This window comes from Pongo pygmaeus, chromosome 20 (assembly GCF_028885625.2).
Source record: "Pongo pygmaeus isolate AG05252 chromosome 20, NHGRI_mPonPyg2-v2.0_pri, whole genome shotgun sequence".
Lineage (NCBI taxonomy): Eukaryota > Metazoa > Chordata > Mammalia > Primates > Hominidae > Pongo > Pongo pygmaeus.
Window position 1 is genome coordinate 23,280,754 of NC_072393.2, and position 26,909 is coordinate 23,307,662.

Consider the following 26,909-nt stretch of genomic DNA (forward strand, 5'->3'; position numbering starts at 1 on the left):
AAACTGGCTAGCCATATGCAGAAAACTGAAACTGGACCTCTTCCTTACATCTTATACAAAAATTTACTCAAGATGGATTAAAGACTTAAATGTAAAACCCAAAACCATAAAAACCCTGGAAGAAAACCTAGGCAATACCATTCAGGACATAGGCATGGGCAAAGACTTCATGACGAAAACGCCAAAAGCAACTGCAACAAAAGCCAAAATTGAAGAATAAGATGTAATTAAACTAAAGAGATTCTACACAGAAAAAGAAACTACCATCAGAGTGAACCGGCAATCTACAGAATAGGAGAAAATTTTTGCAATCTACCCATCTCACAAAGGTCTAATATCCAGAATTTACAAGAAACTTTAAAAAATTTATAAGAAAAAAACAAACAATTCTATCAAAAACTGGACAAAAGCTGGACGTGGTGGCTCACACCTGTCATCCCACCACTTTCGGAGGCCAAGATGGGTAGATCATTTGAGGCCAGGAGTTCTAGACCAGCCTGGCCAATATGGTGAAACCCTGCCTCTACTAAAAATATAATAATTAGCTGGGCATGGTAGTGGACGTCTGTAGTCCCACCCACTTGGGAGGCTGAGGCAGGAGAATGGCTTGAACCCAGGAGGTAGAGGTTGCAGTGAGCAGAGATCACGCCACTGCACTCCAGCCTGGGAGACAGAACGAGACTCTATCTCACAAAAAAAAAAAAAAAAAAAAAAAAAAAAAGTGGGCAAAAGATGAACAAACACTTCTCAGAAGAAGGCATTTATGCAGCCAACAAATATATGAAAAGATGCTCAATACCACTGATCATTAGAGAAATATAAATCAAAACCACAATGAGACACCATCTCACACCGGTCAGAATGGTGATTATTAAAAAGCCAGAAACAATAGATGCTGGTGAGGCTGCGAAAAAACAGAAACGCTTTTACACTGTTAGTGAGAATGTATTAGTTCAACCATCGTGGAAGACAGTGTGGTGATTCCTCAAGGATCTAGAACCAGAAATATCGTTTGACCCAGCAATCCCATTACTGGGTATATACTCAAAGAAATATAAATCATTCTGCTATAAAGACACATGCACACGTATGTTTATTGCAGCACTAATTACAATGGCAAAGACATGGAACCAACCCAAATGCCCATCAATGACAGACTTGACAAAATATGGTATATACAAGCCATGGAATACTATGCAGCCATACAAAGAAATGAGATCACGTCCTTTGCAGGAACATGGATTAAGCTGGAAGTCATCATCCTCAGCAAACTAACACAGGGATAGAAAACCAAAAACTGCACGTTCTCACTCATAAGTGGTAGTTGAACAATGAGAACACATGGACACAGGGAGGGGAATAACACACACCAGGGCCTGTTGTGAAGTGGGGGGCAAGGGGAGGGCACCCAGAAGGGTCAATACGTGCTACAAACCACCGTACCACACATATACCTATGTAATAAACCTGCACATTAACTAAGCACTGCCTCTCAAGCTTTAATGAGCTTATAAATCACTTGGTAATGTTGGTCTCACTCTATGTAATGTGATTCTGCAGGTATGGAAAGGGTCCATGAGTGGGTGTTTTAAATAAGTCCCCTGTCAAGGCTGATGTTGCTCCCCCTAGGCTCATTATTAGCATTAGTTAGAGAAAGCAGGCACAGCACAGAGTCTCTTACACTTGGCACTCTTGTCACAACACAATTACTTCTGGAACAAATGAAGACAACCAATCTCCATCTTAAAGTATCATAATCTTTGTTGGCTTTTTAAAGTTTACACAGAAAACAGAAAGCAGCAATATCTGACTGAGTCTGCATTTATTTTTATTTATTTACTTATTGAGTCTCGCTCTGTTGCCCAGGCTAGAGTGCAGTGGTGAGATCTGCACTTACTGCAACCTCTGCCTCCCAGGTTCAAGCTGTTCTTCTGCCTCAGCCTCCCAAGTAGCTGGAACTACAGGCATGCGCCACCATGCCTGGCTAATTTTTTTTTTTTTTTTTTTTGTATTTTTTGTAGAGCCAGGATCTCACCATGTTGGTCAGACTGGTCTCCAACTCCTGACCTCAAACGATCTGCCCATCTCAGACTCCCAAAGCGCTGGGATTATAGGTGTGAGCCACCGCGCCCAGCCCTTGCTTTTGCATTGTAAGTACTTCAGCCTGCAAATAATTACCTTGGATAATCAAGTTTCTGTCAAAGGAACTTACTCTGTATCTTTTAGTCTTTATCATTCTGTATTGCTAAATTTAATTCTACCTTTGTGTCCAACTTTCATGTGCTCTTAAAATGAGCTTTACTCTGAACAAATCTGTGCGTACTTTTAATGACCGAAAATTAAAAAAATAAACCTTTGCCAAAGCAAAAACAAAGCAATGAAATCTCAGGTTACAAATAAAGACAATCCTGAGTCAAAAAGAATGACAAAAGGTTTATTTAGCTGTTAATATAATTTACATATATTTCAAAAAAGCAGAGAAAAATATCTACGTATAATCTAAATGCTTTAATAAAACAGAGATAAACAGAATATCCTCCTTTATTTTCACATATGTGAATAAATCCTCTTATTTTTAATTTGCATTTTCTCCTAAAACAACCAGGTCACTGGACATGTTCTTGAACTCTTGGACATCTGAATTGTGAACTTGAAAGAATGTTTATGGTAAAAAAGCAGAAGAGAGAAAGGTGTTATAATAAATTGATGGGTACACACAAATAAATCAAGTTGTTAGAGACCTATGAAGAGAATAAGATACTGACACAATAATAGTGAGAAACTACAACACCCATGGGCACTAATAGACACATTATTGAGGCAGAAAATTAACAAAGATATTAAGACCTAAACTCAACACCTGACTAAACAGTCCTAATAGATTTCTACAGAACTCTCCATCTAAGAAGAACATAGTATACAGTCTTCTCATCATTACGTGGCACATACTCTAAAACTGACCACACAGTCAGAAGCAAAACAATCCTCAACGAATTTAAAAATTCCAAAATTATATGAACCACACACAGAGGCCACAGCTTGATAAAAGTAATTCAATACAAAGAAAATCACTTGAATCATACAATTACATGGAAATTAAACAACCTGCACTTGAATTACTTTTGAGTAAATAATGAAATTAAGGCAAGAACCAAGAAGTTCTTTGAAAAAAATGAGAACAAAGATACAACATACCTGAATTTTTGCAACACAGCTAAGGCAGTGTTAGGAGAAAAATTTATGGCATGAAATGCTCACATTGAAAAGTTAGACTTCAGTTTAACAACCTGACATAAATAAGAGACTGAGAGAAGCAAGAGCCAATCAACCCCTAAGCTAGCAGAAGACAAGAAATGACCAAAATCACTTCTGAACGGAAGGAGATTTTCACATGAAAAACTATACAAAAGATCAAGAATTGCAGGAGTAAAATCTTAAAAAAAAAAAAAAAAAAAAAAGATAAATTCTCAACAAAATATTGGCAAACCAAATTGGGCAGGACATCAAAAACCTAACCGACTATGATCAAGTAGGGTTTATTTCTGGGATGGAAGGTTAATTCAACATACACGAGGTGGGGCACGGTGGCTCACACCTATAATCCCAGCACTTTGGGAGGACGAGGCGGGTAGATCACCTGAGGTCAGGAGTTCAAGACCAGCCTGGCCAACATGGTGAAACCCCATCTCTACTAAAAATACAATAATTAGCTGGGAGTGGTAGCTGGCACCTGTAGCTGCTTGGGAGGCTGAGGCAGGAAAATCACTTGAACCCGGGAGGCGGAGGTTGCAGTGAGCTGAGATGGTGCCATTGCACTCCAGCCTGGGCAACAGAACGAGAGTCCATCTCAAAGAAAAAAAAAGAAAAAAGAAAAATCACAGGTGAATTAAAAATGTGATTCATCACATAAACTGAACTAAAGACAGAAAGCACAAAATTATGTCAACAGATGCAGAAAAGGCTTTCAATAAAATTTAACATTTTTATGTTAAAAAGCCTCAACAAACTAGGCATGGAAGGTGCATACTTCAAAATAATGAGTTATCGGCCGGGCGCGGTGGCTCACGCCTGTAATCCCAGCACTTTGGGAGGCCGAGGCGGGAGTATCACGAGGTCAGGAGATCCAGACTATCCTGGCTAACATGGTGAAACCTCGTCTCTACTAAAAATACAAAAAAATTAGCCAGGCGTGGTGGCGGCTGCCTATAATCCCAGCTACCCGGGAGGCTGAGGCAGGAAAATGGCGTGAACCCAGGAGGGGGAGCTTGCAGTGAGCCGAAATCGCACCACTGCACTCCAGCCTGGGTGACAGAGCGAGACTCCGTCTCAAAAAAATAAATAAATAAATAAATAAATAAATAAATAAATAATAATAATAATGAGTTATCCATCACAAACCCACAGCCAACATACTGAACACACATAACTTGGAATCATTTTTCTTTGAAAACTGGCACAAGACAAGGATGCCTCCTCTCAACACTCCTATTCAACATAAAACTGGAAGTCCTGGCCAGAGCAATTAGGCAAGATAAAAAAATAAAAGGCATACAAACAGGAAGAGAGGATGTCAAAACCTATTTCTGTTTACAGATGACATAATGCTGTATCTGAAAACCCCTATAATCTCGGCAGAAAAGCTTTTCAAACTGACAAAAAACTTCAGTAAAATTTCAGAATACAAAATAAATGTACAAAAATTAGTAGCATCCCTGTAAATCAAAAACATGCATGCCAAAAGCCAAATCAAAAATGGAATCCAATTCACAATCACTACAAAAAGAATAAAATATCTAGGACTATAGCTAACCAGGGAGGTGAAAGATCTTTATGACAACACTGTGAAAACACTGCTTGAAGAGGTCAGAGATGGGCCAGGCGCGATGGCTTACACCTTTAATCCCAGCACTTTGGGAGGCCGAGGCAGGCGGATCACCTGAGGTTGGGAGTTCAAGACCAGCCTGACCAACATAGAGAAACCGCGTCTCTACTAAAAACACAAAATTAGCCGGGGTGGTGGCACATGCCTGTAATCTCAACTACTCAGGAGGCTGAGGCAGGAGAATCGCTGACAGCAGTAAACAAAGCAACATGGTACTGGTACAAAAACAAACTCATAGACCAATACAACAGAATAAACAGCCCATAATAATACCACACACCTACAACCATCTGGTCTTTGGCAAAGCTAACAAGAGGAATCTGGAAAGAATTCCCTGTTTAACAAATGATACTGGAATAACTAGCTAGCACTATGTAGAAGATTGAAACTGGACCCTTCCATTACACCATATACAAAAATCAACTAAAGATAAATTAAATTAAAGATTTAAATGTAAAACTTCAAATTATATATTTAAAAACATCCATGAAATACCATTCTAGACATAGAAGCTGACAAAAATTTTAAAATAAAGATACCAGAAGCAATTGCAACAAAAGCACTAATTGACAAATGGAACCTAATTAAGCTAAAAAGCTTCTTTACAGCAAAGGAAACCATCAACACAGTAAACAAACAACACACAGAATAAAAGAAAATATTTGCAAACTATGCTTTTGACAAAGGTCCAATACCCATAATTTATAAGAAACTTAAACAAGTTTAGAGAAAAAAAAAAAAAGACCTCACTAAATGGTAGACAAAAAACATGAAAAAGATGTTTTTTTCAAAGAAGACATACATGTGGCTAACAAGCATATAAAAAATGCTCATCACTAATCATTACAGAAATTCAAAGAAAAACCGTAATGAAATATCATCTCACACCAGTGAGAATGGCTAGTATTAGTCAAAAGATAACAGATGCTGGCAAGGTTACAGGAATGCTTATACCAGTGGGAGTGTAAATTAGTTCATTATAAAAAGCAGTGTGACGATTCCTCACAGAACTAAAACAGAATTACCTTTTGACCCAGCAACCTCATAATCAGGCATATACCCAGTAAAATACAAATTATTCTATTATAAAGACATATGCATGTTCATTACAGTACTATTCACAATAGCAAAGACATGGAATCAACCTAAATGCTTCTCAATTGTATACTGGATAAAGAAAATATGGTATGGCTGGCCATGGTGGCTCACACATGTAATCTCAGCACTTTGGGAGGCCGAGGCAGGTAAATTGCCTGAGCTCAAAAGTTTGAGGCCACCCAGTGGAACATGGCAAGACCCCATCTCTACAAAAAATACAAAAAAAAAAAAAAAAAAAAAAAAAAAAATTAGCCCAGGTCTGGTGGTGTGTGCCTGCAGTCTCAGCTATGTGGGGGGCTAAAGTAAAAGAAGATTGCTTGAGCCTGGGAGGCTGAAGCTGCAGTGAGCTGAGATCATGCCACTGCACTCCAGTATGGACAACAGAGTGAGAACCTGTCTTCAAAAAGAAAATAAAATAAAAGGCTTAGGCCAGGCACAGTGGCTTACGCCTGTAATCCCAGCACTTTGGTAGGCCAAGACAGGCGGATCACAAGGTCAGGAGTTCGAGACCAGCCTGACCAACATGGTGAAACCCCGTTTCTACTTAAAAAAAAGAAACCACACACACACACACACACAGAATTAGCTGGGTGTGGTGGCAGGTGCCTGTAATCCCAGCTACTCGGGAGGCTGAGGCAGGAGAATAGCTTCAACCCGGGAGGCGGAAGTTGCAGTGAGCCAAAACCGTGCCACTGCACTCCAGCGTGGGCAACAGAGCAAGACTCCGTCCCAAAAAAACAAAACAAAACAAAAAATTTAATAAAAATAAAGTATGGGCTGGGCGTGGTGGCTCACACCTGTAACCCCAGCACTTTGGAAGGCCAAGGCGGGCGGATCATGAGGTCAGGAGATCGAGACCATCCTCGCTAACACGGTGAAACCCCATCTCTATGAAAAATACAAAAAATTAGCCGGGTGTGGTGGCAGGCATCTGTAGTCCCAGCTACTGGGGAGGCTGAGGCAGGAGAATGGCGTGAACCCGGGAGGCAGAACTTGCAGTAGCTGAGATCGCGCCACTGCACTCCAGCCTGGGCAACAGAGCAAGACTCTGTCTCAAAAAAAAAAAAAAAAGTATGGGGTCCGGGTACAGTGGCTCATGCCTGTAATCCCAGCACTTTGGGAGGCCGAGGTGGGTGGATCACTTGAGGTCAGGAGTTCAAGACCCTGTCTCTACTAAAAATACAAAAATTAGCCAGGCGTGGTGGCGTGCGCCTGTAATCCCAGCTACTTGGAGGCTGAGGCAGGAGAATCACTTGAACCCAAGAGGCAAAGGTTGCAGTGAGCCAAGATCGCACCATTGCACTCTAGCCTGGGCGACAAGAGAGAAGCTCCATCTCAAATAAATAAAATATGGCACATAAATATTATAAAATACTGTTTGGCCATTAAAACACACACACACACACACACACACACACACACACACACACACACACACACACACACACACACACACACACACACACACACACACACACACACACACACACACACACACACACACACACACACACACACACGATCGTGTCCTTTGAAGCAACATGGATTAAGCTGGAGACCATTACTCTTAGAAAACTAACACAGCAGCAGCAAACCAAATGCATGTTATTTCTAAGTAATAGCTGAGGCTGGGCGCAGTGGCTCACGCCTGTAATCCCAACACTTTGGGAAGCCAAGGCGGGAAGATCACCTGAGGTCAGGAGTTCGAGAGCAGCCTGACCAACATGGAGAAACCCCATCTCTATTAAAAATACAAAATTAGCCAGGCGTGGTGGCACATGCCTGTAATTCCAGCTACTCAGGAGGCTGAGGCAGAAGAATTACTTGAACCTAGGAAGCGGAGGTTGCGGTGAGCCAAGATCGCGCCATCGCACTCCAGCCTGGGCAGTAAGAGCAAAACTCCATCCCAAAAAAAAAAAAAAAAAAAAAAAAAAAAATTAAGTAAGAGCTGAATAATAAGAACACATAAAAACAAAGAGGGAACAACAGACACTGAGGCTTAGTTGAGGTTGGAGAATGGGAGGACAAAGAGGATCAGAAAAAGTACCTGTTTGGTGCTATGCTTAGTACCTCAGTGACAAAATAATCTGCACACCAAACCCCCATGACACAAATTTAGCTGTATAACAAACCTGCATGTGTACCCCTGAACCAAAAATAAAAGTGAAAAGAATAAAAATCTATGAGTGGGAAACAGTGCAATGTAGGTGGAAGAACTGGTTTGTGCTACAGATAGCGGCTCAGGTAGAGGTATATTCTGATGGATTTTTGTGTTTATGCAGGCAGATGAGATTATGAACAGGTTGTCCAGAACCCTCAGTTGGTGGGGAAAACAGTTTGCTGTTGCAGATTCAGTGTCTGGGGGTTGGGATATGCCAGGAGACTTGTAGACACTTTTGTAGGTTTTTGCCAGGAAACACTAGAATCAAAAATGCTGTTGTAAAATTTCTCAGCGTGGTGCCTAGTCCTGGGAGAGCTCTGGACACATTAGTATCTAGTGGATATGCTTGTGAGTGAGTGGGAATCCTGTGGTGACAGCTGTGGGAAAAGGGGGTCTGCTGTCAGAGTTTCTTTCCTCTAAGTTTGGATCCTCTCTCATCCTGGGAGACCTGGAATCACAGGACAATGGGCAGTGTGACAGCCTGTGTACAGGAGAGCAGAGCTTCCCATTCCCAGACACCCAGAGTTTTATTCCAGGCCAGGCCTCTGTGGTATCTTTTTTCTTGTACCAAATCTGTAGAGTTTGCTGAACATCAAGACGTTCTCCAACACCAACTCATTGTCTAACATTTGAATTTGAATTCTGACACCACCCAGAGTCAGCATAGACCCTGATTCATGGCTCATTTTCACAATATTGTCCTAATTGCAGATGCCAGTCACAAACCCCACAGGCCCATCTATGCTTCTGAGCTACTGTTTAAAAATTATGGACTCCTGTAACCTCCCTCAAGTTTCATAATTTGATAGAGCTACTCCTCACAGAACTCAGCAAAACACTGTAGTTACATTTACCAGCTTATAAAAAATATAACCCCCAAAAAAGTCAAATGTAAGAAATGTATAAGACAAAGAAAAAAAATGGGGAAAGATGAAGCACACAGATAATCCTGGTAAATAGCTGTGATTAATAAAATTATCTATCCTTTGTGTTCTCCAGAAACAGTTTATGGAAAGAAACATGCTTTCCATTATGACTTAGTGGGTGCTCTTTTTTCTTACCTATCACATAACCAGACAAAGACTCTGCACATTTTCTTCTTCTTCTCATTTTAAAAAATCAGCTGGCCAGGAGCGGTGGCTCACGCCTGTAATCCCAGCACTTTGGGAGGCTGAGGCGGGTGGATCACCTGAGGTCAGGAGTTCGAGAGCAGCCTGGCCAACATGGTGAAACCCCGCCTCTACTAAAAACACAAAAAAAATTAGCCAGGCATTTTGGTAGGTGCCTGTAATCCCACCTTCTTGGGAAGCTGAGGCAGGAGAATCGCTTGAACCCAAGACGCGGAGGTTGCAGTGAGTGATCGCACCACTGCACTGCAGCCTGGGGAACAGAGTGAGACTCTGTCTCCAAAAAAAAAAAAAAAAAAAAGCTGAATTTTTCTTCAGTGGTCAAAATAAAACACTTTTTAATCAAACTTCACTTAAGTTTATTTCCTCCCCACAGGCTCCTTAACATTCGGCTACACTCAATCTGAGTCAAAATACAACCCCATTTTATGTCCTTCCTAAGGACATGCTGACTTCAGGGTAAAACATCAATCTAGAATCTAACTTTTTCACCCTCCATTTGCCATTTCCCTCCCACCTTCGTTCTAATCTTGTTTGTTCCTTCCTTGTCTGCCTGAACTTGCAATTTTTAAAGATCTTATAGTAGATATTTTCTTCTGTTACAATACTCCTTTGGAATTTAATTTTTACATTAATCTAACTTTGGTTTATTTTAAATAGTCTAGAAACTGCTTCAAAACAATAACTTCATCTTCACAAGAATCCTGCCAGTTCTTTTCCTTCTTAACCTTAACCGCATCTGTCTGTGGGTCCCCAGTTTTCCAGGGCTCTGTAGCTTCTCTCACTATAAAGGTTTCTTCCATGGCTGGGGTGAGCAGGCTGGGACATCTGCGAGAGAGTTTCTTCAGAAAAAAACTAATTGGGCCGTTAATAACCTTCTTTTGCAGGCTCAATGTTAATTAGCCTTAGCTTGGAGTCACTAGGCTCATGCTTTGATTTCCATTATCAGAGTTATTAACTTGGTTTTCAAAACTACGTGTGTGAAAAATTCAGTAACATTACTCAAACACAATGTTCACATAAGGGGATGAAATTATAAGGCGCTTTAATTTTATACCTCAATGAGAAAAGCAAAAGTATCAATTCCTTTCAGACAATACATGTCTTATTGTACTATTTACATTAAAAATCATGTAGTACACAATTAGTCATATGGGACCATTTCTAGGAGGTACCAAGTTTTATCTCATAAAATTAAGCATGAAACTCAGAAGATAACAGGATACAGAACAGAGATATTCATTGTCACAAATTTACCCTGCAATAAAAGGAAGTGATATTTTACGAATCTATGTAACGTAACTCACCAATTATCTATCAAATTTTCTTGTGGGAATGTATTCTGTTTTTTGTTTTTTTAAGACGGAGTTTTGCTCTTTCACCCAGGCTGGAATGAAGTGGCATGATCTTGGCTCACCACAACCTCCGCTCCCTGGGTTCAAGCGATTCTCCTGCCTCAGCCTCCTCAGTAGCTGGTATTATAGACGCCCACCACCACGTCCAGCTAATTTTTGTATTTTTAGTAGAGATGGGGTTTCACCACGTTAGCCAGGCTGGTCTTGAACTCCCAACCTCAGGTGATCCACCGGCCTCGGCCTCCCAAAGTGCTAGGATTACAGGCATGAGCTACCACGCCTGACTGGAACGTATTCATTTTCTACAGCCAAAATGCAGGAGAGATTTTCCATATTGTTTTTCTTGGTAGCATTTTAAAAGCAAAGCCTTGGAATTCTGCTTGAAATTACCCAGTCATAAAATCACACCTGAAAAAATTCCTAAACTCACTTTGGAAAAGAAAAGATAAACAATAATTTTTAACAAATGGAATACATAATTTTTTTCTGATCACAACTTTTATGCCGTATGAAAATACTATAAGTATTTTCTTACCTTTTAAACTCTACTAATAAAATGGAATTTACAGTTAAAAAACTAAAGTCAATATAAGCGAACAAATCTTTTCAAGGTGAAAAACCCAGGGAGTGGCAGCGCTGATTAGAAAACAGATGTGTAGGCTGGGCACGGTGGCTCAGCCTGTAGTCCCAGCACTTTGGGAGAACGAGACAGGCAGATCACCAGGTCAGGAGTTCGAGACCAACCAGGCCAACATGGTGAAACCCGTCTCCACTAAAAATACCAAAAAAAAAAATTAGCCGGGTGTGGTGGTGCATGCCTGTAGTCCCAGCTACTTGGGAGACTGAGGCAGGAGAATCACTTGAACGTGGGAGGCGGAGGTTGCAGTGGGCCAAGATCGCGCCACTGCACTCCAGCCTGGGTGACAGAGCTAGACTCCGTCTCAAAAAGAAAAAAAGAAAGAAAACAGATGTGTCTGACTCATGTGTCAATTCAGATCATCCAATCTACTTGAAAGATTCTCCCACTCCAACCTGCTCACTTAAGTGCTCAGTGACCACTCTCTTAGGAGACAGTGCACTATGCTCAAGTGAGTGCCCCAAGTGTATTTTACTTTGCAAGTTTTTGTACCATCTCACTGAAGTCAGGTTTTTTTCTTTGTCTTTGGGGATACTATTTTTTCTTTCACAAACCTTAGAGCATTTTAGGGGGCAGAAATTATTTCTGTTTTCCCCTCAATATCAGCATGTGATTGGTGGACCAGCAATCTGTCTCCAAGAAATGGAAGCTGGGTTGGGTGAAGACAATTTTAATGTCTCAAGGGGTTAGCTTTACAAAGGAAGAGTACACCAAGAGATTCCATCTTTTCCCCAGGGTATCCACTGGGGAGGCTGCACTCCCTACCTCAGGTTGTCCTATGAAAGAAAACGATTTAGGAGCTGATATTCACTAGATACTCTAGCAGACATAGCCACAGCAGTTATCTTGGTTTATTCAGAGACAGTACTAAAACCCAGGACCAAGAAAAAACGACAGGGTTGCTGAGGACAAATCACCCCATAACGTTTGCAAAATAAAAACATCTTGACACTAAAACATTATCATAAGACCTTTGTGCCTAGGGAAGACAAAAGAAAAAGAAGCACAGAGACTTTTTACAATTCACTATCAGGGGATTATTCTTTGCTTTCTTCTCATAGGAAATATTTACAAACAGAAAACATTCTTTTTCTTTTTCTTTTTTTTTTTCAATTTTAAATAGTTTTATTTAAGACATTGCATTTTCCACTTACAATACAGTGTTTATAAAGTGCAATACTATTTCCTTCCCCGGTGCATATGTTCCATATTCAAATACTGAGAATGCCCAGTAACTTACTATAGCAGCTTAACTTTTTAAAACTGCCACAGAATTTGCTACAAATTTAGGTCCTTCAAATGAGAAAACATCTTTTTCAATATGCCATCTAATGTTTTGTCAAAAAATGATTAAAATACGGTATATAAAATGTACACTAAAAAAATAAATAATAAATAATGTAAATTAGGGAGAGGAAGTTGGCATTTGAGATTTTCAGAAGAAACCGAAAATTCAGTATTTTACTGCAAGCCAGAGTTAGGCTGGAGAAATGGGGTGTGGGGGGTTGCCTTGAGACCCTGCTTGGGACCCATGTGAAACATGCAAAGGAAAATCAGTCCCATGTGGCGGCAAACAGACTGAGGTGGCTCCAATCCCTGGATTCCTGATTTTAAAAAATCTAACTCAAATGCATTTTTTTTTTTTGTATAGAAATTACTACATTGGGGGAAACAAAATTCAGGCTTAAAAAACGATAAACTGCCAAGTAAGCTCTGATTACACAACCAGGAAATTTGTAGGCTCAAGGTGAAAATTAAGAAACTACGTAAATGTACCTGACCTATTACTGAATTTGGGTATTTTCATCATGCATCTTTCCTTCAAGATCTTTTCATGGCTCACAAACTACAACCCATAGCTGGGAGCTCTACAATTTTTGAACCGCTCCTTGTTTAAATTCGTAAGTATTTTCGCGATAATTCCCATACATTTTTAATAGGCGAAAAGAGGAACTAGGAAACCCATAAACCAAACAAAAGCTCTTTCCATTCATGAACCCTCACCCCCAGCACCCCGAGTCAGGATTCTCCCCCGACGACCCTCCCGTGGTCCCTGCACAATCCGGGAGAGACGCGGCACTGCGGGTGCAGAGCTGCCCAGAGAGGGATCCAGGTCAGGGCACAGTCACTGGGCAGGGAAGAGACAGGACGCCCGGAGCCTGGCTGTCAGCGCAGCCGCCATCTTATCGCTGAAGGGGACTGAGGCCGAGCTAGGCAAGGAGAACTCGGGGCACGGGTTGTGGAGCTGACTGCGGGGAGGCCTGAGTCCCGCCACAGCCTCTTCCCACCGGTTCCAACCAGCCCCTTCTCCTCTCTAGGGATGTTGCACTCGGTACTCTCACCATTTCTAGGCTTCCAAGGGGTCCTGGCATCTTAGCTGTGGATTCCCAATACCTGCAGGTCACAAGGCCACAGAGGCTAGGCCTCTACCAGCAAAGGACACAGAACCGCGAAGACGAGACCAGGAACTCCCGCTGCAGCGAGAGACAAAGACTCCGCCACATCCCGGAAGCCGCCCTTTCCGCTCCAGCCGCGTGCCTGATTGGACAGTTCCCAGGCCAGCGTCGCTGACTGGATAACGTTTAAGACCCCGCGCCCTCACGCCCTGAGTGACAGAAGATGTGACCAAATGCTGGGCTGAATGAAGAAAGAGTGACAGCCGAAGGTGCAGCCTTTTCAGGCAGGGCTTCCTCCCTGAGGTGAGCTAAGCACACCCAGAGGGTGTTTGCGTTAAACCTTGTATATAAGGTCTCATGTATTTGTAAATAATATACTATATGGCTGCTCACACATGAAAAGAATAGAATAACAATTATTTTTAAATTTCTGCTTTTTTTTTTTTTTTTTTGAGACGGAATCTCGCTGTGTCGCCCAGGCTGTAGTGCAGTGGCGCCACCTCAGCTCACTGCAACCTCCACCTCTCGGGTTCAAGCGATTCTTCTGCCTCAGCCTCCTGAGTAGCTGAAATTACAGGCGCGCGCCACCACGCCCTGCTAATTTTTGTATTTTTAGTAGAGACGGGGTTTTCACCATGTTGGTCAGGGTGGTCTACGGTCTCCTGACCTCGTGATCCGCCCGCCTCGGCCTCCCAAAGTGCTGGGATTACAGGCGTGAGCCACCGCGCCTAGCCTGAATTTCGGCTTTTATAACCTTCCTGTCTCTGGTCCTTTGAACAGGCAGCCTGAGATAGTTTTGTTTTGTGTTAAGATGGAGTCTTGCTCTGTCGCCCAGGCTGGAGTGCAATGGCGCGATCTTGGCTCACTGTAACCTCTGCCTCCCGGGTTCCAGTGATTTTCCTGCCTCAGCCTCCCGAGTAGCAGGGATTACAGTCATGCGCCACCATGCCCGGCTAATTTTTTTGTATTTTTATTAGAGACCAGGTTTCACCATGTTGGCCAGGCTGAACTCCCAGATGATCCGCCCGCTTTGGCCTCGCAAAGTGCTGGGATTACAGGCGTGAGCCACCGCGCCCAACTAACCTGAGATTTTTAAAAGGACACAATCCTTCTAAGTAAAATGTGAGCCACATGTGAATTTTAAATTTCCTATTAGCCAAACTTTAAAAACAAGAAACACACGGGGCATGGTGGCTCACGCCTGTAATTCCAGCACTTTGGGAGGCCAAGGCGGGCGGATCACGAGGTCAGGTGTTCGAGATCAGCCTGCCCAACATGGTGAAACTCCGTCTCTACTAAAAATACAAAAATTAGCGCGGTGTGGTGGCGGGCCCCTGTAATCCCAGCTACTCGGGAGGCTGAGGCGGGAGAATGGTTTGAACCTGGGAGGCAGAGGTCGCAGCGAGCTGAGATTGTACCACTGTACTCCAGCCTGCATGACAGAGTGAGACTGTCTCAATAAAATAAAAATAAAAGTACTTTGGCCGGGCGCGGTGGCTCACACCTGTAATCCCAGCACTTTGGGAGGCTGAGGCGGGTGGATCACGAGGTCAGGACATGGAGACCATCCTGGCCAATATGGTGAAACCGCGTCTCTACTAAAAATACAAAAATTATGTGCGTGGTGGTGTGTGCCTGTAATCCCAGCTACTCAGGAGGCTGAGGCAGGAGAATCAATTGAACAAGGGAGTTGGAGGTTGCAGTGAGCCAAGATCGCGCCACTGCACTCCAGCCTGGGCGACAGAGTGAGACTCCATCTCAGTAAAAAAAAATAATAAAAACGCTTTTTGATATGTGTGGGCTATTTATGATTTTCAACACTGATTAAAAGTACTGTGCGTGAACCAGCCTCTTACCTTGAAATCAAGTGACTAGAGACAGATCTGTTAGGAAGACATTTCATTTCTTTCTTACTTTTTTTTTTTATTTTTTTAGAGTCTGGCAGTGGCGTGATCTTGGCTCACTGCCACCTCAACCTCCTGGCTTGAAGCCATTGTGGTGTCTCAGCATCTCGAGTAGCTGAGAATTCAGGCGTGCACCACCATGCCCAGCTGATTTTTCTATTTTTAGTAGAGATGGGGTTTTGCCATGTTTGCAAGGCTGGTCTCAAACTCCTGACCTCAGGTGATCCACTTGCCTTGGCCTCCCAAAGTGCTGGGATTACAGGCGTGAGCCACCCCGCCTGGCCTGTATTTTGATTTTTAAAATAGCAGAGCTGCTGTTGAAGATTTCAAAGTCAGAAGCAGCCATGGGACAAATCTCAGAAGCACGCGTGGAAATCACACACAGTGAATGCATCCCTCACCCTGAACCAATTGTTTTCACCCAAGTCTGCATGTAAAAATCACTTGGTGGGGGGAGTCTTTAAAAATCCCCCAAACACAAGTTGCCACACCCCAACTAAATCAGGATTCCTGGAGTGGAAACTGGGCAACAGTTTAGTTTAATTACCTCTAGGTGATGACAGTGCAGCCAAGCTCAAATGCCTCTGCTGTAAACCAACACTTTTAGATGACCTAGTTGCAAATTATTTCTCAAATGAATGAAAAAATGTTTGTCCCTAAGTCATGGCCTTTCAGTCTTGCCAATATTACGAAATTATTGTTCTTTGCAGAACCAACTTTACTATTGGTTTTGTTCCTGAATCAACCCAGTTCCATATACATTGAATGCACCCTATGTGCAAGGCACTGTGCTAGGTGCCCTGGCATTGGTGATCCTTACTGTGGGGGAAGAATTTTCTGGAATAAAGGTTGCATTCCCCCAAAATTAAAAACATGCCATGAACCGAACTGGGGCTAAAATAAAAAGACCTATGGTCTCATTTAAGAGTTAGGGCTTGTTCGGGTGCGGTGGCTCAGGGCTGTAATCCCAGCACTTTGGGAGGCCGAGGCAGGTGGATCATGAGGTCAGGAGATTGAGACCATCCTGGCTAACACGGTGAACCCCTGTCTCTACTAAAAGTACAAAAAAATTAGCAGGATGTGGTGGCACGTGCCTGTAGTCCCAGCTACTCAGGAGGCTGAGGCAGGAGAATCGCTTGAACCAGGGAGGTGGAGGCAGCAGAGAGCTGAGATCGCCCCGTTGCACTCCATCTGGGCAACAAGAGCAAAACTCCGTCTCAAAAAAAAAAAGTTGGAGTGGAGACTGTCAGAAGTTTGCACCTTATGCAAAGGACACAATGACACACCTAGTCCTGACTGGTTTGTCGCACCTTATGTAAATGAAGCACCTCTCCCGATCAGCTTATTTATAAAATCCCTTGGGCTTTTCACTTTAAAATGGCAATCCTTTTTCCTGGGAGTCCTCTCTGTGCTGGAGAGCTTTCTTCCTTTCACTTATTAAAATTCTGCTCTAACCTCACCTTTGGAGTGTCTGCACCCTTGATTTCATTGGCTCTGAGACCAAGAACTTCATGTGACATCCCAGATAATGAGGACAGTTTCAGTGCCTTCTCAATAGTGTCCCACCAGTGACCCTCACAGCCAAAGCACATATGGGGCAGAAACACCAATCACCTGCCTGGGATGGCCAGGTGGGCAGGAGCAAGCAGGGACTCAGTGAGAAAACCAGAATGTGTGTTCAAGGGCAGGGGCCGAGGGTTCAGCTGAGATAGAAAATTCAGATTCTCTTTCAGAATGTGCTCCTCTCCTGGGATCTGCTTATCTCCTGGAATCTGAGACACAACACAGAGCAACCCCCAGGCCAGCCATGACTGGAGCCTCCCAAGGTGCAGGGAAGGGCCCTGTGCTAGGCCAAGAACCTATCCTTGACCAGTTCACCCACCCTGTCCACTAGGTGGAGGCAGAGGCCAGGGACCCCAACTTCAGACAGAGGTTGGCAGCAGGGTCACTGCCTCCTGCAATACCATGCTGGGGATTACAGGGTCCCTGGGGAGACCTGTGGCTGAGTTGAGAGATTCAGGCAGGGGGATCCCAGGCGAAAAAATAAGGGACTGGGCATGTGTGGGGACTAAGAGAGAAGGGTGTGGCTCTCCCTGGAGAAGTGACAGCAAGGCACAGACAAGCTGAGTACCCAGATGCCACACCCAACTGTCAGGTACACAAGCCCCAGAATCCCCTAAGCAGCCCCAGGAAGGGTTTTATTTAATCAAGAAAAAAGGGGTCCCACCTCCACTCACACAGGCACTGGTCCTTACATACATTAGAGAACAGAACTCTTGCTCTACTCAAGGCCAGGGAAAGGGGGGACAATGTCTCTCTACCCCATGGGTCATAGACCTTGTCCTGCCAGCACACCCACCCTCGCCCCCAGAAAGGTACAGATGACAACCAGGGTGCACATGCCAACCACTGGTGCAACCCCAAAGGGGTTGAGTCCTGTAGGGACTTTGGGCCTGGGGAGTGTTTCCCAGTCACAGAGTCTTTCTAATTGTTTCACTCACTGGCTTTGCGCCTCAGTTTCCCCCACTGTGGCAAAAAGTCAAAATTCCATCCTGCAGGCTAGGGGACCCTGAGAGGTCACCACAGCCCATTAAATGGCTGCCTCATGTGAAAGTGGGGGGCGGTGAGAGGCCTCCCTGCCCTGGGTCTTTTGCCCTAGGACTGATTTTTATCAGGCCAAGGTCAGGCCAGCCTGCTGAGGAAGGCAATATGCCCTGCCTGGGAAACCTTGCTCCCAATTCCAGGTCACTACATTTAAGGACTCCAATGCACTAGGGCAGGAAAAGGGGTGGAATGGGGATAGAGCAACACTTCATCATAAAGGTCTTGGGTCAACCAATTGTTTTCTCAATTGAGAAAAACAATTCAGACTCCTGTCTGAAGCTGACCACTCAAAGAGATTTCGATTTTCGGATAAGAAAAGGCCCTTGGGTCAGAAAACAAGATCTTCTGGTTGTAGACTCTGCAGCTGTCTTGGGTAGGGGACTTTTGCCAGCTTTGTGCTTTCATTGAGCCTAAGGGGGTTGCGGGGGGGGCACGCGGAAGGGACTCTGAAGCCAAGGGTGAGAGTCCTGCCTTCCTGCCTCCCCAGCCCACTTTCCAAGAGCAGACATTGGGCAGCAAAGTTTCTTAACAAAGTCAGAAAAAATAATATCCAGACCAGGCAGGCTAATAAACGTTTACCAGGATTATCCGGCCTAATCATCAAAACAGCCCTGCCATATTCGTCCTCTGGGACAGGTGAGGAAACTGAGGTTGGAGGAGGACACCGGGAGCCTGGCCGGGCCACTGGCAGCCTGGAGCCCCAGAGGTCCAGGCATTCACAGCCCTCCAACCCCCTCTCTCCCTCCCTCCCGGCCCCAGGTGACTTCATTCCCAACTCATTCACTTGTCAATAATTCAGGCCCGCGGGGCCACCAGCCCTCCCTCAAGCCCCCCCTCACTCATCTGGTGACGACCTCCCTGTGTGTGGCTGCCAGGCTGGGGGTGGGGGTGTCTGTGCTTCCGTCGCCCAATCTGCGAGTGGCCTGTTCCCAGCGGGCGGGCTTCCTCTTTGTTTGGCAGCCAGGAGTCTGGAGCGCAGGTGCCGGGCAGGCAGCACTCGGAGCGCTCGGCGACTTGGTTGGAGGCCGAAAGTGCCGCCCCTTGGGGGCCAGAGCGTCTTTGCAAGGTGGGCTCGGCGCACACTGTCCTACCCTTCTGTGGCCCCCGGGCCCCTCCTAGAAGACCGTCCTCATCTCCGAGGACCTTGACCGCCAGCAGCCCCACACCCGCTCCCTCTGCCTGGCGTTGGGTGCGCACTTCTAGGGGCAGACGGATCTAAGGAGCCCAGCGGGCTTGACAGGCAGTGGGGCCTCCAGAGACTGTCATCGCGTTATGCTGGCTACTGCCGGGCAGGGGCTGGTCTTAGCTGACACCCTCACCTCCGCCCTCCAGATTCCAGCCTCTGACTCTGGCCAATCTGGCCAGGACCTGGGGTCTGGGGCCGAGACTGTGGACGCCCCTGGGCCGGGCTCCCCGCTGGTGCCTCGCACTTGAATGGGGACCCTGAGGCTCCAGGCGCCGCACACACCAGTGCGCCCTCTCTGGCCGTGAATTTCGGGGAGGGGCGGCAGCAGAGCCCGCGGGCTGGCCTGGTGGGGACGATCACCCGCCAGCGCCTTTTCCCACCCAGGCGCCCTTTCTAGACCCCGCGTCGCCTGCAGGGCCGCCCCTCCTCCTCCCGCTGGTCCCTCCCCACCCGCAGCTCTCCAGTCCCGCGCGGCTCGGTGGCCAGGGCTCCAAGGCGGGGCCGCCCACGACGGCCACTGGCAGGGACAGAAGGGGCAAATTTCCCAGAGCGAGAAGCCTGCTCCAGCCGGCCCCACGGCAAAGACGGCTCTGAATCCGAGCCCCCGACACCCGGCTCAACCCACTCCTACAGCACCCTGCGTGGCTGGCTGCCAGCCCGTCCGGTACCTGCTCGGTCCCTCGAGCTGGGGGCCCCGGCAGGGCGGGCGCGATCCAAGGCCACCGCGCGGGGCCAGAGCCCAAACCCCAATCCCAGACCGCAGGGACCCCGCCCTCCGGGTACCGGGACAGGACGGCCTGGCAGGTGGCTAGGGACCGGGGTGTGTACCTGTGGGGGATCAAACAACTGGTCAAAAGTGGCTTTTTGATTTCCCAGAGGTAAAGCCTCCTTCGTAATTATGTTTTTTTTTTCTTATTTACTTAAAACGGATATAATCCAGTTAGATTTACCCATAATTCTGTCAGTAAATTTGAGCACACTTTTATTAATTTTTCTCAGTTTAACTAGTTCTTTTGTTTGTTTCTATGTTAAGAATTTTAAATTCTCCCTGTAATTAGTAGTGTGAATTCCAACGTATCTGAGACAGGTCTCAATTTAGAAAGTTTATTTTGCCATGGTTAAGGACACACCTGTGACACAGCCTCAGGAGGTCCTGACAACATGTGACCAAGGTGGTTGGGGCACAGCTTGGTTTTATACATTTTAGGGAGACAGGAGTGATCAATCAATATATGTAACATGTACATTGTCCAGAAAGGTGGGACAACATGAACCTAGGTGGTAGCTTCCAGGTCATAGGTAGCTAAAGGACAAATGGCTGTTTTTTTTTGGTTTGGTTTGGTTTTTTGTTTTTTTTTTTCTTTTTTTTTTAGTTTCTGATTAGCCTTTCCCTGAATATGCAATTTACAGGGATAGTCACTTATGCGTTAGTCTGGCTTAGTGAAACAATGGGGCAAAGAAAGCAATCAGATATGCATTTGTCTCAGGTGAGCAGAGGGGTAATTTTTGAGTTCTGTCTGTCGTTTGTACACAGGGACTTTTTTTGTGGGCAAATTGTGAGGGTTGTATGTAGCCTTTTTACCTTTGTAGTCATCTTATTTGGAAATAGAATGGGAGGCAAGTTCCCAGACTGGCTTTTCCTTTTGGCTTGGTGATTTGGGGATCCAGAGATTCATTTTCCTTTCATATTTCTTCCCTTTTCTTTTTAAAATCTTTCAGGGAAAGCATTTTAGAAAAAAATAAGTCATTGGTTTCAGATTTTGCCTGATCTCTTATGGCTAGAACAGTTTATTCTGAGAAGGGTAGGTACCACATTATTATGAAAGATCATTTTTAGCAGGTTGTGAAGTCTCACATCCTTCAAAGAGAAGCAGGAAAAGGAAGAAAGAAAAACAATAAAAACAAAAAAAAAAGAATAATTTTGGAAAATCAATATAGGTCATATTACTCTGAAGTCTTTACATCAATAGGCAGGTATAAAGGTAGTTTGTATGTTTAAATAAGTTGTTTTCTTTTTTTTTGAAGTTTAAGTTTGTCTAGCTTCAGTTTGCAGGGCTTTAAGAAAGCACAACTTAGGTTTTAGTTATTTGAAATCAGAAAAAAAAATGAAAAAAGAAATAAAAAAAGGAAAAAAACATTTTTGAGATTTGTAGCCAGGGACATTTTAGAATTTAGTCCAAACTGTAAAAAATAATAAAAATTGAAAAAAAAATCAGGTAAGACCAGAAACTAATTACAGGTGTACTAGAGTTTATTCTGACATAGAATTTTTCTCTCTTTAGTCCCATTTTCACTAAAGACAAATCATAGGACGAACTCATTTGCAAAATAAGTTTTAGTCTTATCATACTTAACCAGAGAATTTGAATCAAGTCAGCAAGAATTATTATTTCCCTTATAGGCTCCACTTTTTTTCTTATATTGGCCTTGCTGGAACTTTATTTTATTACGGAAGCTCAGATTCAACTTTAATGTCTTAAGCCCATCGTGTGCCTGCAAATACCTGTATCAGTGGGGTGAATATCTCACCTCATTTAAAGAATTTAAAATTGTATTAGTCTTCTTCAGGCTTCAGAAGCAATGCTAGGCTTCTGACCAATACATAAACTCATGTGGGCTAAGCACCTACATGGAGAGTAAACACCCATCAGTCATGAGAAACTTCAAATAAGACAGGGCGTATGCTATAGAACTTCTCAAAACTTGGGAATCTGACCAATTCTCTGTGTTTCAGAACATCCTGAGAGATACAAACTAAAAGATTAAGCATTATTGACTAAACCTTAAAGGCTGCACATTTGCATGCTAGCTGACAATGTCAGCTACTGGCCCGATAATGTAAGCTGGGAGCCTCCGACTGCTCTCTTGAAGTCTCACCTGTAGAGTAGATGCACTACCCAGGGATTCTTCTAACTGGAACTCCAGATGGCTTTTCTGGAACTTCCCAGCACTGCTTGATCTGGATGTAGGTATCCTCCCAAATTTGGTGAATATATATGCGTATATACCTACATATTTTCCTTTTCTCCCACTTTAGGCTTTGCTAAGTTTACCATTATACTCTTTTGCTACATTAATCATTAAAATTTTCTCTTAACTGCATTTGAGTGTAATATCGTGGTTTCTTTTGCTCATAAATCATCGAACCTATGATGAAGGTAAATCTTTCAGCAAAACACCCCCAGATTACAAAAAACTTGGGCTCCTCGGCCTGTCAGAAAGTAGAATTCTTTACTCACCACAGGTAAGGAACCTACATGGGAACTGTGTAGAAGAGGTGTAAGGCCAGCTTGTTCAAAGAGCTTATATTATTTCTATAAGCCAACTATGATACCTTAAAGGGGTCTGCATCTGAAAGCATGCCATTCTAGCCAATACCTTGGTAAAACAACCAGTGTCTCCAATTGTGTTCTGTTACAAAAAAAAAAAAATAGATTTTTTTTTTGAGACAGTGTCTTGCTTTGTCACCCTGGCTGGAGTGCAGTGGTGCAGTCTCAGCTCACTGCAACTTCTGGTTCCTGCATTCAGATGATTCTCCCACCTCAGCCTCCCAAGTAGCTGGGACTACAGGTGAGTGCCATCATGCCTGGCAAATTTTTATATATTTTTTGGTAGACAGGGGGCGTCTCATAATGTTACCCAGACTGGTCTTGAACTCCTGGGCTCAAGCAATTCACCCACCTCAGCCTTTCAAAGGGCTGGGATTACAGTTGTGAGCCACTGCACCCAGTAAGAAAATAGATTTTTTATTGCACTTATACAAATAACTATATTGTTATAAGTTAAGAATATTCACGACAGGGCACGGTGGCTCATGCCTGTAATTCCAGCACTTTGGGAGGCCGAGGTGGGTGGATCACAAGGTCAGGAGATTGAGACCATCCTGACCAGCATGGTGAAACTCTGTCTCTACTAAAAATAGAAAAATTAGCTGGGCGTGGTGGCACATGTCTGTTATCCCAGCTACTCAGGAGGCTGAGATAGGAGAATCACTTGAACCAGGGAGGCAGAGATTGCAGTGAACCAAGATTGCACCACTGCACTCCAGCCTAGTGACAATGTGAGGCTCCACCTCAAAAAAAAAAAAAAAGGAATACTCACAACTAGTTTTCAAATTTTGGAGAAATCAGGTGGAGAGAATTATGCTCCAAATTTTGTTTCTAATAGTATATTTTACTCAATCTAATTCTCTGTTCAAGTTGCCAAGAACCTGGACACCCTCCACTAGTAACACTTCCTCTATGCTACATAACTTTTGTAGCACAGAGTTGTATATCTTTTAAATAATCTACATTATCTGACTTTTTCCATGATACATTTTGTATTTTGTATCCAGTTTGAAAAACATTTTTATTATCTGTACAAATAAATATATTCTCACTTATTTTCAGCTGTTAACCTTAGCCACATATTTTTAAAGTATTTTTTAATTATCTGTAAGACAATATAATAATCTTACTTTATATGTTCTGAGTGAACATGTAAGTATCTGGACACTATGTAATCAACTAACTTTTATAGTACATTTCAAATGCTTCTTTTATCAGACACTCTACTTATTTTAAATGCATCCTTTTAAAATACATTCTATGAATGGAGAAAGAATGACTAGGCAGATGTCATAAATATATGCGAAGGTAAATGTAGATGCAAATACACATCTGTTTAGACAATGCTGCTTTCAAAATCACAGAGAATGGCCACTTTTTAATCTTTTATTGTAATTAAATAAAATAACAGATTTTCCATCTTTTTTTTTTTTTTTTTTTTTGAGATAGAGTTTCTCTCTGTCACTCAGCCTGGAGTGCAATGGTGAGATCTCGGCCCACTGCAACCTCCCCCTCCCAGGTTCAAGTGATTCTCCCGCCTCAGCCTCCCAAGTAGCTGGGATTATAGATACCCACCACCACGCCCAGATAATTTTTGTATTTTTAGTAGAGACGAGGTTTCACCATGTTGGCCAGGCTGGTCTTGAACTCCTGAACTCAGGTGATCTGCCTGCCTCGGTCTCCTGAGTGCCGGGTTTACAGGCATGAGCTGCGGCATCCAACATGTTTGGGGGTTTTAAAAAGCCCCCCAGGTGATTTTTACATGCAGGCTGGGGTGAAAACAATTGGTTCAGGGTGGGGGATGCATTCACTGTGTGTGATTTCCATGTGTGCTGCAGAGATTTGTCCCATGGCAGCTTCTGACTTTGGGATCTTGAAAAGCAGCTCTAGCATTTTAAAAGTCAAAAGACAGGATGGGTGTAGTGGTTTACGCCTGTAATCCCAGCACTTTGGGAGGCTGAGGCGGGCAGATCACCTGAGGTTAGGAGTTTGAGATCAGCCTGACCAACATGGTGAAACCCCATCTCTACTTAAAATACGAAAATTAGCTTAGCCTCAGCTACTCGGGAGGCTGAGGCTGGAGAATCACTTGAACCTGGGAGAGGGAGGTTGCAGTGAGCCGAGATTGGGCCACTACACTCCAGCCTGGGTGACAGAGCGAGACCCTGTCTATAGTCACTTGATTTCAAGTTAAGAGGTTGTTTCAGGCAAAGTACTTTTAGTAAGTGTTGAAAATCATAAATACCCCACAAATATCAAAACTGTTTTAACTTTTCTTTTTTTTTTTTTTTCAAGATGAAGTCTCGCTCTGTCACCCAGGCTGGAGTGCAGCGGCACCATCTCAGCTCACTGCAATCTCCAGCTACTGAGTTTGAGCGATTCTCCCGCCTCAGCATCCCGAGTAGGTGGGATTACAATCGCCCACCACCACGCCCGGCTAATTTTTTTTATATTTTAGTAGGGACGGGGTTTCACCATGTTGGTCAGGCTGGTCTAGAACTCCTGACTTCAGGTAATCCAGCCATGGCCTCCCAAAGTGCTGGGATTACAGGCGTGAACCACCGGGCCCAGCCTATTTTGAGTTTTTGTTTTTTTTTCAGACAGAGTCTCTCTCTGTTGCCCAGGCTGGAGTTCAATGGTGAGATCTGGGCTCACTGCAACCTCCGACTCCCTGGTTCAATCAGTTCCCCTGCCTCAGTCTCCTAGGTAGCTGGGATTACAGGCACATGCCACCAGGCCCAGCTAGTTTTTGTATTTTTAGTAGAGATGGCGTTTCACCATGTTGGCCAGGATGGTCTCGATCTCCTGACCTCGTGATCCACCCGCCTCGGCCTCCCAAAGTGCTGGGATTACAGGCGTGAGCCACTGCGCCCGGCCCTACTTTGAGCTTTTGACATAATTGCCAGGCTTCCCGAAATCAAATTTCAGCTTAAAAATTGTCTTCTTTTTGACCCCTAACTTTTGGATGCTACAGAGTGCCAACACAGCATCCAAAAGAATGATAAATGGAATTACTTGATATGTTTAATTACATGGGAAGCATTGTCAAATTAAAAACAACTTTTGGGTCAGGTGTGGTGGCTCATGCCTGTAATCCTAACACTTTGGGAGGCTGAGGCAGGTGGATCACTTGAGGTCAGGAGTTTGAGACCAGCCTGGATAACGTGGTGAAACCCTGTCTCTACTAAAAATACCAAAATTAGCTGGGTGTGGTTGCCCGCTCCTGTAATCCCAGCTACTCGGGAGGCTGAGGCAGGAGAATCGCTTGAACTCAGTAGCTGGAAGTTGCAGTGAGCTGAAATTTTCCCACTGCACTCCAGCCTGGGTGACAGAGCTAGAGTTCCTCTAAAAAAAAAAAAAAAAAAAAACCCCAAGAATTAAATAAAAATGATAGTTGACCTTCAACTTATATTTTAATAAATATGTGATTAATACTTATATCAAAATTGTATGAAATTTCAAAAATTTTATATATCTGAGTATATTCTAGTAGTCATAATTATGGTGATTTTGATAAATTATTGCAGGCCACAGATATAATCAATTTTTATTTGTTTCTTTATAACCATTTTAAGTTATTTCCACAGTTAATGGTTTAATTCTGATGTAATTTCTAAAAACCTCAAAAGCTTGCAAAATCCTAGAGTATTATGTCTTTAAGGAGGTTCATGAAAAGTTGGAAAGGGCCCACACAAATTGAGTACAGGTTTCTGACCATTTTAGGATCATATTGTTTATTCTGCGTAAGGCTTGTGGGAATTCTAATAAACAGAGTAACTCTTATAAAACTGCTAACCTAGGCAAATCAAAATTATTTGAATATTAGGAAAATACTCTGTGTAATCTAATGTGGCAGAGTATTTTAAGATGCTATGCTAAAACAACCTGTACAAAAATTTTTTAGATATACCGTTATAGTAAACTCTGTGGTCTAAGTCAAACTACCTATGATAACCCCTCAGTTATCAGTGCTATGCTCCTAAATTGGAGAAACAAACCTAGTATTTAAGAGGACATAAATTTAATAAGTGTGGACTCATTAAAAACCTAGACAACCAACAGCCACTTATTCATTCCTAAGTTATTAAAGCTTCCATTATTAACAGCTCTGCATTCCATTACTCATCACAGAAGAGATAAAATAATCTAAATTGAATATAAATTAAGTGTGTGTGTGGTGATTATTCTATAATAAATTACCAAAATAGGTTAAGACCAATGTTTTCTCAT

The 26,909-nt window shown here is 43.6% G+C and overlaps 1 protein-coding gene across 1 annotated transcript in view; it reads right to left on the reverse strand.

Annotated features, from left to right (window-relative positions):
* Positions 1–13,820, reverse strand: part of LOC129020613 (zinc finger protein 98) — a 33,596-nt gene extending 19,776 nt beyond the window's left edge. The window contains exon 1 of the mRNA XM_054465199.2: positions 13,603–13,820. Within this exon, the coding sequence (XP_054321174.2) occupies positions 13,603–13,632 (30 nt within the window). The 5' untranslated portion in view covers positions 13,633–13,820. The remainder of the gene's footprint in view (positions 1–13,602) is intronic.
* Positions 13,821–26,909: the final 13,089 nt, after the last annotated feature.